At 57.3% G+C, this 15,238-nt stretch overlaps 1 protein-coding gene and 1 pseudogene across 2 annotated transcripts; one reads left to right on the forward strand and one right to left on the reverse strand.

The window, feature by feature from the left end:
- The window catches only part of LOC124523493 (olfactory receptor 2F1-like), a 335,826-nt pseudogene that overhangs the window by 237,708 nt on the left and 82,880 nt on the right, over positions 1-15,238 (reverse strand).
- ZYX (zyxin) lies at positions 6,186-15,117 on the forward strand. Of its 2 annotated transcripts, XM_047096273.1 has the most exons (11): positions 6,186-6,291; positions 6,444-6,663; positions 7,159-7,358; positions 7,515-7,607; positions 7,704-7,883; positions 7,914-8,240; positions 12,179-12,299; positions 12,448-12,617; positions 12,755-12,933; positions 13,809-13,929; positions 14,534-15,117. In XM_047096273.1, the coding sequence occupies exons 2-11, from the start codon at positions 6,456-6,458 to the stop codon at positions 14,636-14,638; spliced, it is 1,704 nt and encodes a 567-aa protein (XP_046952229.1). In that variant the 5' UTR covers positions 6,186-6,291; positions 6,444-6,455; the 3' UTR covers positions 14,639-15,117. The 2 variants fall into 2 exon arrangements, with proteins under 2 accessions (XP_046952229.1, XP_046952228.1); XM_047096272.1 differs by having other exon boundaries at positions 7,704-8,240.

The following is a 15,238-nucleotide window of genomic DNA, read 5'->3' on the forward strand; positions in this document are numbered from 1 at the left end:
TTCCCACCTTTTCATGCATTCTTTTCAACCTGAAACCCTGCAGTGGCTCCCCACTGCTCTCAGGACAAAATATGGTCTGCATTTCTGCACTCCCTAACCCCCCAATCTTCCCAACCCCCCCCCCCCCACCTCCAGCTCTCCCAGGTCACGCCTCTGCCTCACCCTCAGTGGTCCCCCACACTGGCCCTCCTTCTGCTCACGTGGCCAATAGCCATCAAGGGCTTTGCACTTGCTACTACCTCTGCATGGAATGCCTTCTCCCTCCGCTTCACCTCATTAACTTCTACTTCTCTTTCAGATCTCAGCTTGGCCATCCCTTTCTTAAGCTCCCCCACCAGATCACATCTCCTTTGAGCATCACATATCTTTCCCTTTACCTGCAGTTTTGCATTTATGGTTATTTGATGGGTATTTATCTCCCCTAGTAGAGTACCCAAGGACGTGGCCCCTTCATAAGGGCTGGCATCATGTCTGTTACTGCTCAGTATTATATCCCCAGCACCTAACAAAGTCCTGCACATAGTAGCTACTCAATAAATGTTTGTTAAATGGATGAATGAATGATTCAACATGATTCAAAAGCCCTTAAACACAGGGCCTTTCTGATCTAGTATGAGATTTCCACGGCTCTGAACTCAGCCGCAGTCAGTAAGTGTGTTCATCGCCCTGGGTTGGTGGCAGGCACTGGCTAGGCCTCCTACGCCCTGCTGCCACAGAGCATACGGACGCCTTTGCTGGAATTGGCTAGATTGCTTGTAGCCTAGGCGAGTCCATCCGGTAGCATCTCACACTTGGGTACGAAGACTTGTCTCTCGGCTAGCTCCAGCAGGTGGAGAGGTCTCCACAGGAAGACCTCAGGGTTCTGGGCGGATCCCCTCTTTCCGAGACTGAGTGTCCATCTGCCGTGTTCAGCGTGGCTCTGGATGGGCAGGTAAATAGCGACAAGCCCAGCGGGAGAAGGCGCCCCAGGAAGCGCCAGCACGCCCTGTGGCTTTGCTCCGGAGCTCAGAGCTCGTGTTCCCTTTGTCGGTGTGGCCTGGTACGGTTTTTCTTATTAGGCCCATCTTATTAAAGGGGGCGGGGGCGGTGGGAACCACCAGAGAAACATCGTGCTTCTTGTCTGGAGCAGCCAGGTTCTCTCTCTATAGTTCACCCCCCTGGCCCCTGAAATGTTTACTCCCTACAGTTACTTAATCTGCAAGGTACAGTGACAAAGGCTCAATCTTCGAGGCCAGACTGTCTCCGATTTTGGCTTTCCTGGGTTCAGGGAGAAGGAAGGCAGCAGACGCTCCACTAGGAGCTGCCTTGGTGCCAGCAACCCGCCTGTGCTGCTGTTGGAGCCCTGGGTCTCCTTTCCTGTCTGCCCTTCCCAGTTCTCTCGGCTGCTGACTCCTCGCCATCTGACCATCTGCTTACTCTGCCCCCACAACCACCGCGCATTTCTGCCTTGCTGATGCTGGCTGTGCTGTTGGGGGCCCATCTGGCTTAGACCTTGGGATGTACGGAGCCCTGCCTCCCTCCTGCTCCTCTGACCTCTGCTCCCTGGATGCCCTCTGCAGGCTCTGCTCGCTGCTGCTTTGGACCTGGCAGGATGAGGCTTAAGGGGTGCCAGGGTGGCTCAGTCGGTTAAGCATCTCACTTTGGCTCAGGTCATGATCTCATGGTTTGTGAGTTTGAGCCCTGCCTCAGGTTCCGTGCTGACAGTGAGGATAGAGCATGCTTGGGATTCTGTCTCCCACTCTCTGCCCCTCCCCTACTTGATCTCTCTCTCTCTCTCTCTCTCAAAAATAAATAAATAGGGGCGCCTGGGTGGCTCGGTTGGTTAAGCATCCGACTTTGGCTCAGGCCATGATCTCACAGCTCCTGAGGTCGAGCCCCATGTCAGACTCTGTGCTGACAACTCAGAGCCTGGAGTCTGCTTCAGATTCTGTGTCTCCCTCTCTCTTTGCCCCTCCCCTGCTCACGTTCTGTCTCTGTCTTTGTCAAAAATAAACATTAAAAATATTTTTAAAAAACACTTAAGAAAAGAGCTGGATGCTTAACCTCCTGGAAATGTTCTATTATACAAAAGTATGCTTACATATGAAATACATATAATTTCATATATAATGTCCAGAAGAATGTAGATGTAGTGTGTGTGTGTGAGTGTTACATATACAAAACATGTGTATATACACACATGCAGATGGACAGACAGCTAGGATTTGATGGCACCATGTGATGGAAAAGAAAACAGTGGCCCCAGTACTTAAGGTGAGGGATGGAGTTGGCGGCTGGCCTGCAGAGGGTGTTTGATGCACCAGACTGGGGCTCTTAAAGGGAAGAAATGATAGATGCAAGGGTGTAAGTGGAGGGCAGGAGTGTCTTCAGATAAAGTATTTGCATTGCAACTTTTTTTTTGAGTTTTGAAAGTCAACAAAATCCAACATCCAGTTGGCTTCAACTTCCTTAACTGAAAAATGGGATAATAATGTACACTCCTCATGGGTTTATTGTGAGGATAAAATGGGGTGATATGTTTAACATTTATTATTGAGAGACAGAGAGAGACAGAACATGAGCAGGGGAGGGGCAGAGAGAGAGGGAGACACAGAATGTGAAGCTGGCTCCAGGCTCTGAGCTGTCAGCACAGAGCCCGACTGGGGCTTGAACTCACAAACCGTGAGATCCTGACCTGAGCCGAAGTCGGACGCTTAACCCACTGAGCCACCCAGGCGCCCCAGGGGTGATATGTTTAAAGTGCTTAGTTTTGTGCCTAGCTCCACATACTGAGTTTTATCCAAGTGAGCTATTATTATTGGTGGTGGTTGTTATGGTGGTTGTGTCCCTGCTGCTGCCACAGTGCCCAGCCCCACACCAGGCACGCTGTTGACCCTCTGTCCATCTGCGGCCAGCATCCGGAAAGAACCTCATGATAGCATCCCTTGTTTGACTGCCTCTAACTTCTTGGTTTATGTTGTGTGCCCTTGAAGCAAATTTTCTGAGACCTGGTGAATATAAATCCTTGGAGGTGTGTAGAGATGTTTTAGGTAGCAAAGGTCCCTGTCTATTTTCTCACCTCCTCTCTCTTGCCTGGCCCCAAGCAGTTGGAAATGATCGGGTGGGAACATCTACTTACTTGCTACACTTTACACATACATATTACCTGAAAAGGCCAATTAGAATTGCTTACTTAAGAAAATCCCTAAGGGGCACCTGGGTGGCTCACTCGGTTAAGCACCCAGCTTCAGCTCCGGTCATGATCTTGCAGTTTGTGAGTTTGAGCCCACTTTGGCTCTCTGCTGTCAGCACAGAGCCCAGTTCAGATTCTCTGTCTCCCTCTCTCTCTGTCCCTTCCTGCTGTGCTCTCTCTCAAAATAAATAAATAAAAATTTAAAAGAGTCATTAGGGCTTCTCCTGTTCATTGTGTGCATTTTGATAGCATCGACCCTGCAGTTACGCTTGAGACATCCTGGCCTACTGAGTGTGTCCTTCTGGGATGCTCTGAAGTGTTTCTACTTGTATTTAGAAAAGCTGGCTTAAAACTCGTAGGTTTAATGTTCTGCATCCCAAATGCTATTAGTTGTCAGTAAAACTAAGCCTGCCTACGCACTCTTCTATTCTTGATATATAAATAGGTTCAGCTGCCTAACAATTAAACGTACTATATTTTGCACATGCACATTCCTCAAGGAGACATTTAGAGGGTAGATGGCTTTTACTTTTGCGATGCTATCTGGAAACCATCTTCCTAACTTTCTTCCCCAAGTGGGTATATGGTTGACCCTTGAACAACCTGGAGGTTAGGGGCCCCAACGCCTGTGCAGTCAAAAATCTGCCTATAACTTTTGACTTCCCCAGACTTTATTAATAGATTATCGTTGTCTGGAAGCCTTACCGGTAACATACACAGCCCATTAATACATATTTGGTATGCTATATGTATTATATACTGTATTCTTACAACAAAGTAAGCTAGACAAAAGAAAATGTTCATTTAATCTTAAGGAAGAGAAAAATACATTTACAGTACTGTATTTCTAAAAAAAAAAAAAAAAAAAAAAGGCATATAAATAGACCTGCATAGTTCAAACCAATGCTGAACGGTCAACTCTGTTTTGAAGGGCTGGCAATGAGACTTTTGGTCTGTAAAGCCCAAGACACAATCTCCAACATGCACAGGAAATCCAGTATCAAATTTCTAGCTGATCTTCATAGGGACAGGCCCAGGACCAGCTCCTACCTGTCAGAAAAGGTCTGCACTGCATGCTTAATATCATACACGGCCACACATGCTTGTGGCCGTGAGAAATGCCGGTGACAAAGACAGTAAGATGCCAGAGAAGAGAAAAGATCAGTGGGGTCTGAGAAGATGAAATTGTAGTCTTAGGTAGAATTAGTCACTTAATAAAGTTGAAGGAAGGAGCAGGGCTTTGCATATTCCAAGGCCCCCGAGAGGTCTGCCTGCCAACCCTGAAGGGGAAACCAGCCTTTTTTGATGAACCCTTCAGAATTTCCCTTCTGGGCAGAACTGGGACTTGAATAATAACACCAAGCATTATATGGTACTTTCAGATAAAAAGTTTTATTTATTTTTCCATACGATGCAATAAGGGAGGTGGACTAAATATCACCACTCTTTTACGTAGAAAATGAAGCAGAGAATGAAGACACTTTTCACTTATTTTGGGCACTCAGGCTGGGTCTCTGAACCCTGACCTCACTCTGCTCTCTTGTAGCCAGGGTTGCTTTATCTGACACCAGGGTGTAGGGGAATATGAAGTCTCACATTACAGCCCTCAAGATACCCAGCTCTAGTCTAGACCCTGCAGCTTACTGGGTCTGACCTGGCCCCATCTCCTAAGCTCCCTGCCTGTTTCCTCTTGGTAAATGTGAGGACTGCGTCTGGCTGGTTTCTAGAGCATAGCCCAGAGGCTCGCTGACAGCAGGGGATAGCTCATTTGTAGGGCCAAGAACTGGAGATAAATACTGAGTATGGTGTGCCCGAGGGCACTGACTGCCTTAGATGGCAGAGAAGGCTGGCAGCACAGCAAGAGAGAAAAGGAAGCACCCGCGGGTAGATATTTGAAATGTCATAGGTCTCCATACTTTGCAGGTAGTGAGTGTGTTGGAATTCAAGCGGCAATTTGGTAAATTTCCACGTTCAATTAAAGGTAAAAAGAGCCTAGGTCTTTCCCTTTGGCATAGCCAGGGGCACAGAGTCCAGGGCGGAGGAATCCGGTCGGACCAGTGGGGGGCTCCACCGAACGCAGGCTCCGTTTGCCCCGGGGCTGCCCCGCCGCGCAAAGATTCTCAGATGGGCGGGTCACGGTGGGCGCCGACGTACGGTCCGCGTCCGTCCTCCGGATACCCCCCAGCCCCAAGTCCGCCGGCCGCCCTCGCCTCCACCCCGCCCCCCACCTCCGTTCCGGGTCTCTCCCTCCCGTGAAGCTTAACTGATCTGCAGGCGGGGGCGCGGGTGATGGGAATTCCTAGAAGCCTTAGGCGGCTGCCCAGGATTTAAAGTTAGGATCCTCCGAGGACCCAGGAGGTTGGCGCTCACACCCCGCCTCCAGGTCACAGAAAGGCCCAGGGGGGCGTGGGCAGGGAGAACCCCCACTCACCATCCTCGTCCACCCCGGATCCCGTTTCCACCCAGTCCTGCCAGTCCGGGCTGAGCCGGAGGGGACCGGGGACGAGGCTGGGCGCGGGGGGGGGGGGGGAGGGGGGAGGTGGAAAGGGGGAGGGAGGAGCCCCGGGAGGTGGCGGGGGCAGGTAGCAGCAAGGCCGGGAGAGGAGGGGGCTGGGCCGCGGCGGAGGCGCAGTGGGGCTGCTTCACCGCCTCTGGGGCACCCGTCGGACCTCCGCCGGCTCCGCCGGGAGTGGGGATAGTGAGTCAGATCTCGGGCACCCGCGGGTCGGGCGGGTAGCGGGGTGGGGGTGGGGGGGCGAGTCAGGAAATGACATCAGAGGCCTGTGCCTGGGGAGGGGAGGTCTGAGCCGGGCCGGGGCGGCGGGGGCGGCAGAGCGGGGGCGGGAGGACTTCGGCTGAGCCTCCGGCCTCAGGGCAAGAGCCGGGCCCCTTCCTGGGGGAGTTTCCTGCCGGGTCCGCCCTCCCCGCCTCTCCCCGCCCCCTCTCCGGGCCGCTCCTTGTATGGTCTGAGCGCCGCTCTCTCCCCGCCCCCTCCTTCCCTCCCTCTTCCCTGCGTCCCTCCCCGCCAGGCTGGAGGCTGCTCGGGACCCGGACGCAGAGTCCGCGGACCCGGCTGCGAGGCGGCCACCCGAGACGCGGCGCGCACGCTCCGGCCCGCGGTGAGGCGCGGGGAGCCGCCCGGCGGACGCGCACGGGGAAGGGCGGGGGCGCGGGCGCCGCGCGCGGGGGGCGGGGTGGGGGGGAGCCGGGCCGGCGAGGGGTCGTCTGCCCGGGTCGCGCGCCGCGTAACCTGGCCGCCCGCCCCCAGCAGCCCGGCCCGGCCATGGCGGCCCCCCGCCCGCCTCCCGCGATCTCCGTGTCGGTCTCCGCTCCGGCCTTTTACGCCCCGCAGAAGAAGTTCGGCCCGGTGGTGGCCCCAAAGCCCAAAGTGAATCCTTTCCGGCCCGGGGATAGCGAGCCTCCCCCGGCCGCCGGGGCCCAGCGCGCGCAGATGGGCCGGGTGGGCGAGATCCCCCAGCCGCCCGCGGAAGGTATGCGGCTGGGCTTGGGGGCTGGACCCCGGCGGGCGCCGGGCCGGGGACAGCGGTGTCGGGAGTTTGGGGGTGTCTGGAAAGGTTGCGGCGAAGGGGGCTGGGCGCAGCTAGCCTGTCCGAGCAGATGTTCTTACCTCATCGCGGAGCTCATGGCTGGGAGCCAGGGCTCCTGGGACCGTTCCAAGTCCCCCGCCTGGGGGGTGGGAGGCGGGAATGTGGGGCACGAATCTTCCCCTCTGGGTCCGTTTTCCCAAGTGTAACAGGAGCTGCATCACTCCTGGGTCGAGCCCCCGCCTTTACTGACCCCGTGCTCCCAGGGCGTCCTGCGTCTTCCTTTGCTTCCCACACGCTCTCCGGCGAAGGGGGGGGGGCGGGGGCGAGAGGTCGTGGGTTAGGGGTTAGAGCTGTGGAAGGAGGGTAACTTGGGGAAGGGGTAGAGGGGGCCCCCGCTGACTGTCCTCTCTCCTGTCTTCTCTGGTCTTCCTACCTCAGACTTTCCCCCGCCACCCCCTCCCATCCTTGGGGATGGCGACGACTCGGAGGGCGCTCTGGGAGGTGCCTTCCCACCTCCCCCTCCCCCTATCGAGGAACCGTTTCCCCCTGCGCCTCTGGAGGAGGAGATCTTCCCTTCCCCACCGCCTCCACTGGAGGAGGAGGGAGGGCCTGAGGCCGCCATACCTACCCCCCCACAGGTATGGAAGCTTGGGAAGGGCGGCTACACTGGGACTCCCCCAAAGGGAGCAGAGGAGAGTCCTTACCTCTCTCTGATCTCGCCTGCATCTCTGGCCTGATTGGGGTGGGGTGGGAACGAAGACCTGGGATGGGTGCTCAGACCCCGGACTCTCCAGCCCAGGGAGAAGGTGAGCAGTATTGATTTGGAGATCGACTCTCTGTCCTCACTGCTGGATGACATGACCAGGAATGATCCCTTCAAAGCCCGGGTAAGGGACTGGAGAGGGGGAAGGTGGGGGGAGGGGAGGAGGAGGGCAGGCCTGCTCCTCTAACTGAGCTTCTCTCCTCTCCCGCTACCTGTGCAGGTGTCATCTGGATATGTACCCCCACCAGTCGCTACTCCATACATTCCCAAGTCCAATACTAAGCCTGCAACTGGGGGCACAGCACCCCTGCCTCCTTGGAAGTCCCCTTCTAGCTCCCAGCCTCTGCCCCAGGCTCAGGCTCAGCCTCTGAGCCAGACCCAGTTCCACGTGCAGCCCCAGGTCAAGCCTCAGGTCCAGCTTCACGTGCAGCCCCAGCCCCAGCCCCAGCCCCAGGCCCAGCCCCAGCCTGTGCCTTTTGCGAACACCCAGCCTCGAGGACCCCCAGCCCCATCTCCGGCCCCAAAGTTTTCTCCAGTGGCTTCCAAGTTTACTCCTGTGGCTTCCAAGTTCAGCCCTGGAGCCCCAGGTGGACCTGGGTCACAGCCTAATCAGAAGTTGGGGTCCCCTGAAGCTCCCTCTTCCAGTAGCACAGGCTCCCCTCAGTCCCCCAGCTTCACCTATGCTCAGCAGAAGGAGAAGCCCCGAGTGCAGGAGAAGCAGCATCCAGTGGCCCCACCAGCGCAAAGCCAAAATCAGGTGAGGGAGGGTGGGGAGGCCAGGCTGAGACCAGGGGGCCAGAGAATGAGGGCGAAGGTGGTCCCAGTGAGGTGGGCAGCATGGTGGGATAGGAGTTTTGAGCCTCTGAAGTTGGCCAAGCGGGTCAGTGGTAAGAGAAAGCTCTTCTGAGGAGGGCCTGGCAGGGTCTGGGTCTGGGTGGGGCCTGACCGGGCTTTGGGGGAGCACAATAGGCTGTGAGTCAAGGGAAGGATTTGGTGGACCCTCCCTTGCACCCTGCCCCCTAGAATGTTAAAGGGAGGGATGAGATCATCACCAGTTTGACCTTGCTTCTTCCCCCTTCTTAGATTCTTGAGTACATCTCTCCGCTCCTCTGAGCCACCCTCACGGCCCCAGGGCCCATCTGGTGATGAGAGTCACAGGGGCAGTAAACACTGGCTGAGCCAGCATCTGCTGGGTGCCAGGCTCTGTGCTCTGTGCTCTGTAGGGAAGAGACCTCAGAGGTTAAGTCTGAGGGAGTCAGATGGGCCTGGGATAGAATTCCCGGCTCACGAGACCCTAGGCAAGTTAGGTGAACTTTCAGCCTCAGTTTCCGCACCTTTACCATAACACCCCACACAACAGTTTTGTGAAGATTAAGTGAGCTCAAAGTAGAAAGTGCTGGGGTCTGTATCTAGCTCTTGAATGCTCAAAATAGAAAAGTTATTCCTGTCTGACCATTTCTGCCTTCTGGTTGGGGGGATTGAGGTCTGAGTAGAAGGGCCCCTGAGGGTTGTCTAGTCCTACCAGCCATCAAGTTAACTGACGGCGTGGGTGTGTGCGTTTGTGTGCAGGCACAGTGGAGGAAGAGATACTAAATGCCAGTGAGTTTTGCAGAACCTGGTGTTTCAGAGCTCTGGACAGGCATCAACATGGGGGCCTGTGGGTTAGGAAAGGCGTCATCGCACCTGTGTGCCTTGAAGGATGGTGGGACTTGAGGTTGGAGAAGAGCAGGAAGGGCATTTGGGCAGGAAGAGCATGAGCAAGACTCAAGGGCACAAGCATGCCAGGGTGTTTGGAGAACACACAGTAGTCGGTTCCTGTGGGAGTATTGCAGAGCTGTACTGAGGGAGGGAGGGGCTGGCTGGAGGGAGGAGGAAATAATAAAATAGCACACCAAGGGAGCATGTCCGGCCTGGAGAGTCACCAATGGATTCTGAGGAGTTGCATGGCCAGGCTGGAGGGCTGGTGACAGCCGACAGCCCAGCCATGCTTTTGGAAGCTTTGGGAAAAGTTTTTTGGCAGAGGTGCAGGCTGGAGGTAGGTCAGCAAAGTGAGGGAGAGTTCATTCCTGGGCAACTGTAGTGTTATGAAAAATAAGGTCAAGATAGGAGAGCTGTTAAAAAGGAAGAGCCTCCAGGCTTGGTAGCTGATAAGCCTTTGGAAGAGGAGGGGTGTGTTGGGGAATGACAGTATTGCTGACCGAATAGAGAAGTCCAGAAGGGGAAATGGTTCGGACGGGAAGGGGAGGGGTCCAGCTGTCAGCCTGTTGAGCAACAGGTTCCAGGAGGGCTTGGCCTCAGCTGGGACTGTCATTCAGTTAGAAATGGAGGCCTGGGTGTCAGGTGGGGGCGGCAGACTTGAGGTGTGGGTGTACATGGTGTAGTGTGTGGTGCCCCAGGCGTGGCACGGGCTGCCGAGGGGCCCAGGGGATGCCGAGCAGGAGGAGCTGAGGGCCTGGGAGGAACCTCGGGTGATGCTCAGGTTGACCACGAGGGAGGGGGGCAGGCGGAAGAGGGGCTCCAGGCAGAGTGGGGTCTCGTTGGAAGAGAGTGTGATGGCTGAGGAGTTCTTCAGTGGTGCGGGCGAGGACTGAGCCCAGAGATTTGACTATTCAGAAGTCCCAGATGGCTGTGAGGTGGCCTGTTGGTGCCCTGTGGTGGGGAGGGTGTGCGTGTGTGTGTGTGTGTGTGTGTGTGTGTGTGTGTGTGTACGCGTGAGAGAGAAAGAGAGGGAGAAAAGCAGAGGGAAGAAGCTGATGAAAGAGGGGTTTATGATGCCTGAGAGCAGGGGCTGCTGCTAGGATGGAGTCCTGGAGGGAAACACGGGGTCACCCCCGCCCCCAGGCATTCCCAGAGAGCAAGGGCAGTGTGGCCACAGGGTTTTCTGGGAGAGGAGGGAGCTGGAGCTGGCTGGCTTCCGTCTTCTCGGTCATGTAGGAGGTGAGGTCATCGGTGAGCGGGGAGCGAGGGGAGGACGCAATTGGGGGTTCGAGGAGATGGAAAGGTTTGGAACAGCTGCTGTGGGGAAGGCGACTGGGAATCCGCAGGAGCCAAATACCAGACAGCCGGGCTGAGGCTGGAGGGCGCAGAGGGCGCTGCAGTGTTTGGAGAACCCACTCTGCCGTGTTCGGGGAGCCCTCCACCTACTTCCTGCAGCTTGGAGTCAGAAGCAGGAAGCAGGCAGTGGCATGACCCAGGGTTGAGATGGAGCCAGTGAACAAGAGATGGTGGCTGAGGGTGGCCTCGTAGAAATGAATGGTTAAGGGAGCAGACCGGGTGGGGAGGCGAGCCAGAAAGTTTCGATGCTTCGATGCGATGCGTAGATGCAGGGGGTGGGCTGGGAAGCAGAGGAGCCTTTCTGATCGGCTCATTCGGTTGGTGTGAATGGGGAAGGAGGGCGGAAGGTAATCATTGGGAGGTCAAGCCTAGGATCATGGCGTAAGATGAGCTTGACCAGTGAGTGGCAATTTCGAAGTGTCCCGTGGTGGAAGGTACCTGAGCTGGAAGCACGTTTGGAGCCACTGAAGTTGAAGAGCTAGAGGGCCGAGGGCCACGGGTGTTGAAGCTGTGGCAGGCAGAGAGGAAACGGTGGCTGGACCGAGTGTGTCTTGAAGGGTTGTGCATACCCGCGGGGAGCTGATGTCCGTGAATGGTTCCTACTTCCAGAGAGCGGGACAGGCGTCTAAGTGGTACCAGAGAGCAAGGGCCCTTCCTCTGTCCCCAAGACGCCAGGAAGGAAAGATTGGGAGAGGGAGGGGTGGAGCTCACATTGTGGGAAGGGGCTTACAGGGGACGCTCTATGTGGAAAACGCCTGGAGCTCTGGATGCACACGGGTGTGAGCACGATGGAGCCGGGGCCGAGGGGAAGGTGCCTGTGGGAGGAGGTAGCTCGGAGGCTTTGGGGTTCCAGTGTTATAGGAACCGAGGCATTATTGGCAGGCGGCAGGTAGGACATTCCATTCTGCGGGGGCCGCAGTCCTGGGAAACCAGCCCCATGTTTCTGTGGGAGCCTCGTGGAAGCACTGGTAGCCCCTGCGTCAGCTCCCCTTGGGACCTCTCGGGGTTCCTGGCAGTGCCCCCCACCCCCAGTCCGCAGCTCTCCCAGGACCCTCTTAATAGAAAGGGGAGGCGGGTGGAGGGAATGGTCCTTCTCTGAGGCCTGCTGGGGAGGCCGCTTGGGGAGCTGTGGGCTGGGCTCCCAGCGACAGCCCTGGGGGTTTAACCTGTGATTCCCGCCTGTGTTGTATCCGCACGCTGACAGGGGCCGCTCAGAGCAGGCGGGCCGGGTAGGTGTGTGTGCACACGGGTGCACACGCCATCACGTGCCGACCTCTTCCGTGGGGGGGCCATGTCTGCGCATGCTCTGTGGAGTTGACGCGTGGCCGGGTGTGTTGGCTGCTTCGGTGACCTCAGCTGCTGTGTGTGTGGCCTCTGTCCGCTCAGTTGTTCTGGCCTGTCCGTGACTGCCCGGGGGGTAGGGGGTGGGCAAAGTGGGTGGAAGGTTCATCCCCTTCCCCTTATTTGCGTGGTGCTGGGGGTCAGGGAGGGAGAAGGAGGAGCTTTCAGAGTCCAACGTGAGCGTCTGGGAAATGCGCGGGGAGTCAGTCCTCATTGGAAGAAAGTGGCCAAGCTGGCTGGGGAGAGTTCTTGGAGGAAGATGACTGTCGAGAGAGGATGAAGAGAGTGTTGGGGTTTCAGGTCCGCTCCCCTGGGGCCCCGGGACCTCTGACTCTGAAGGAGGTGGAGGAGCTGGAGCAGCTGACCCAGCAGCTGATGCAGGACATGGAGCACCCTCAGAGGCAGAACGTGGCTGTCAACGGTGAGCTCACGGCCTCCCGCCGCTGCCCCGCAGGCTCCTGGGCTCCGCCCCCCGCCAGCTCCTGGGCTCCGCCTCCCGCCGCCAGAGCCTCCAATCCCTTGCCCCGCTCCTTCCTCCTATTGACTTCTGTTTTCTCTGGCCTCTCCAGAGTCCTGTGGCCGGTGTCATCAGCCCCTGGCACGCACGCAGCCTGCAGTTCGGGCTCTGGGGCAGTTGTTCCACATCACCTGCTTTACCTGCCACCAGTGTGAGCAGCAGCTGCAGGGACAGCAGTTCTACAGCCTGGAGGGGGCGCCCTACTGTGAGGGCTGCTATACCGTGAGTCAGGGCTGGGCCGAGGGGCACGCCGCCGCGGGGCTCAGTCAAGGGCCGGGTGGGGACTTGGGGCCGACGCACCTCGGCAGCTGCCTTTTGGGTGCCAGTTCCTTGCCAATGTCCTGCTGCTACCTCCTTAGGACACCCTGGAGAAGTGCAACACCTGCGGGCAGCCCATCACTGACCGCATGCTGAGGGCCACCGGCAAAGCCTACCACCCGCAGTGCTTCACCTGTGTGGTCTGCTCCTGCCCGCTGGAGGGCACCTCCTTCATTGTGGATCAGGCCAACCGGCCCCACTGTGTACCCGACTACCACAAGTGAGGACCCACCTCCTGTCTTCTGGGCTCTTCTCTGGCTGCCAGCCGCGGTCGTCTGGGAGCTGGGCTGCCTCCTGATTCTGAGACAGCCCCCAACCCCTGGCCTTCGTTTCTGGCCCCACATCCTGTGTGTAGACAGCAGAGACCAGTTCATCTAGATTTAGCTGTCCAGTGGCCTCAGACCTTGGTAGCAAGTCTTGGCTGCTGGCAAGTGCCCTCTGGCCTTTGGCTCGCTGAGGCTTCTCGTGGGTGCGGTCTTGTGTTCAACAATGTGTGCTGGAATGACTTCATTTCACGCAGGCTGGGTTCTAAAAGTTCTTTCGGAAATCAGCTTTTTAGAACTCTGGTTTTTCCCTAGATACAGTGTTTACAAGGTGGCTACTTTCTGAGAGGCCAGTGGCAGAATCCCATAGCTCAAGGGCAGTGCAGGGAAGCTGCAGAATCCGACTCCCACCTCTGACGGTGTGTCTGAGGTGTGCGTTGTTAAAAATTCCACCTTAGGCGTCCAGAACTTCACATCCCTCCCCTCCCTCCATACACCCCAGTGGTCTGGCAGAGAGACACCTGCGTGGCCGAAGGCTAGGGTCAAGGGTCCAGGGATGGGGGCTGGAGAAGGATGCCTCTGACTGCAGTGTGGATGACAGACGGAGTCAAGACCCAGTGCAGAGGTTCCTGGAGTGGGTGAGGGGAAAGGTGGGAAACCCCCTTGACAAGGGCCAGATAAGGTGGCTCATCTCAGGACTTTGTGTGGCGCAAAATGGGCTAAGTCTGCCCTGTTGCCACGCAACCGCCGTCTCCCTCCCCTGCGCTTTCACGGGCAGCCCTGGGTACCCCTTGTCCCGTGCTGACTCCTGCCCCGCCCTTGGCCCCTCCAGGCAGTACGCCCCCAGGTGCTCGGTCTGCGAAGGGCCCATCATGCCTGAGCCTGGCCGCGAGGAGACCGTGCGAGTGGTCGCTCTGGATAAGAACTTCCACATGAAGTGCTACAAGTGTGAGGTTGGCCGGCCCCCAGGGCTGGGAGGTGGTGGGACACTGTTCGCTACCAGGTGGTTGGTGGGCAGTGCCAGCCTGGAGGTCGCAGTTGCAATTTTGAGAGGGCGCGGTGCCCATACCTGTCCCCACCCAGATGCTCCCGTCACTGCCCATGACGCAGGGAGGGGTTTCTGTGGGGTTTCACTGAGCTTCCGCTGTGTTTCAGATAAACCAAGAAAGGGGGCGGCCAGTGGGAGGAAAGGGTGTGGGGCTTCGCTATTTTGGGGAGGGGGGATGTGCTTGGTGAGGCTAAAGGAGGAAGTGAGGGGAGTTGAGGCAGGTGGGAGAGGCCCCACATCTTTTATTGGGTGGAGGCCTTGGGAACAGCTCTTCCCACTGCTCACCTTGGGCAGGAGAGGCCTAGGGACAAGAGTGAAAATGGGCAGAAGAAGTGAGGATAGGGCTAGGGGTAGGTGTGACTGGGGACACAGGCAGTGACGCTGGGCATCAGCCAAGGCATGGAGCATTTGGTCTTCCTAATTTAAAGGCGGAGGTGTCGGGTGGGGGGGGGGGGTGGGGGTGGTGTGCACCGGGGCCTTCCCAACGGCGGACTCTTCCTTCCTTCCAGGACTGCGGGAAGCCACTGTCCATTGAGGCGGATGACAATGGCTGCTTCCCCCTGGATGGCCACGTGCTCTGCCGGAAGTGCCACACTGCCAGAGCCCAGACCTGAGTGGGCACCGGCGAGTCCGTTCCTTCCCCATTAGCGGACCATCCACACTGAGACCACCCTGCCCTCCACCTGCCCTGCCCCCCTTCAGTTATCTTCTGATGTTCAGCCTCTCCTTCCACACCAGCCCCTGCCCCGTATCCCAGGTGTCCTGTGCAAAGCCCCGACATGGCCTAGGACTGCAGCGTCCCAGCTCTGGGTTTCCAGTCCACCCCCGTCCTGTAGGGACCACCCCCCCCACCAAGGTGTGCCCCACCTGAGGGGGCACCAGGTTGAGCGCTGCTGCTTTCACTGCTGCACCGATGCCCTTGGCTGGTCCCCTAGCAGCCGTGCATTCTGCTTGCTGAGGGCCTGGAGACCCCCTGACTCGGGGAGGCTGGGCTGGGCTGGGTTGACTGGCCTGGACACCCCCATCCACCCCCATGCTGCCAGGTTGTGGCTACAGATAAAAAAAAAAAACAAAAAACACCTGTTTTCCAGAATTCTCAGGAATCTTTCTTGTGTGTACAGCCCTCACGGGTGGGATGGAGGAGATACAGGGATAAAAAAACCTGGGGTAAAGGTGAAAACTCCGTTCCTGTTTATTTACAAAAATATATATGT

This window comes from Lynx rufus, unplaced genomic scaffold (genome assembly GCF_022079265.1).
Source record: "Lynx rufus isolate CCGP_SWC_20201006 ecotype Redwood Valley unplaced genomic scaffold, mLynRuf1.p SCAF_4, whole genome shotgun sequence".
NCBI classification, from domain to species: Eukaryota; Metazoa; Chordata; class Mammalia; order Carnivora; family Felidae; genus Lynx; species Lynx rufus.

What these genes read in the sequence shown, in the direction of transcription:
- ZYX (XM_047096272.1), top strand. Translation starts at nt 6,456, where the DNA reads ATGGCGGCCCCCCGCCCGCCTCCCGCGATCTCCGTGTCGGTCTCCGCT. An exon ending in ATGATCCCTTCAAAGCCCGG is followed by an intron (nt 7,608 to 7,703) that starts GTAAGGGACTGG and finishes CTACCTGTGCAG; the next exon opens with GTGTCATCTGGATATGTACC. An exon ending in CAGCGCAAAGCCAAAATCAG is followed by an intron (nt 8,241 to 12,178) that starts GTGAGGGAGGGT and finishes TTGGGGTTTCAG; the next exon opens with GTCCGCTCCCCTGGGGCCCC.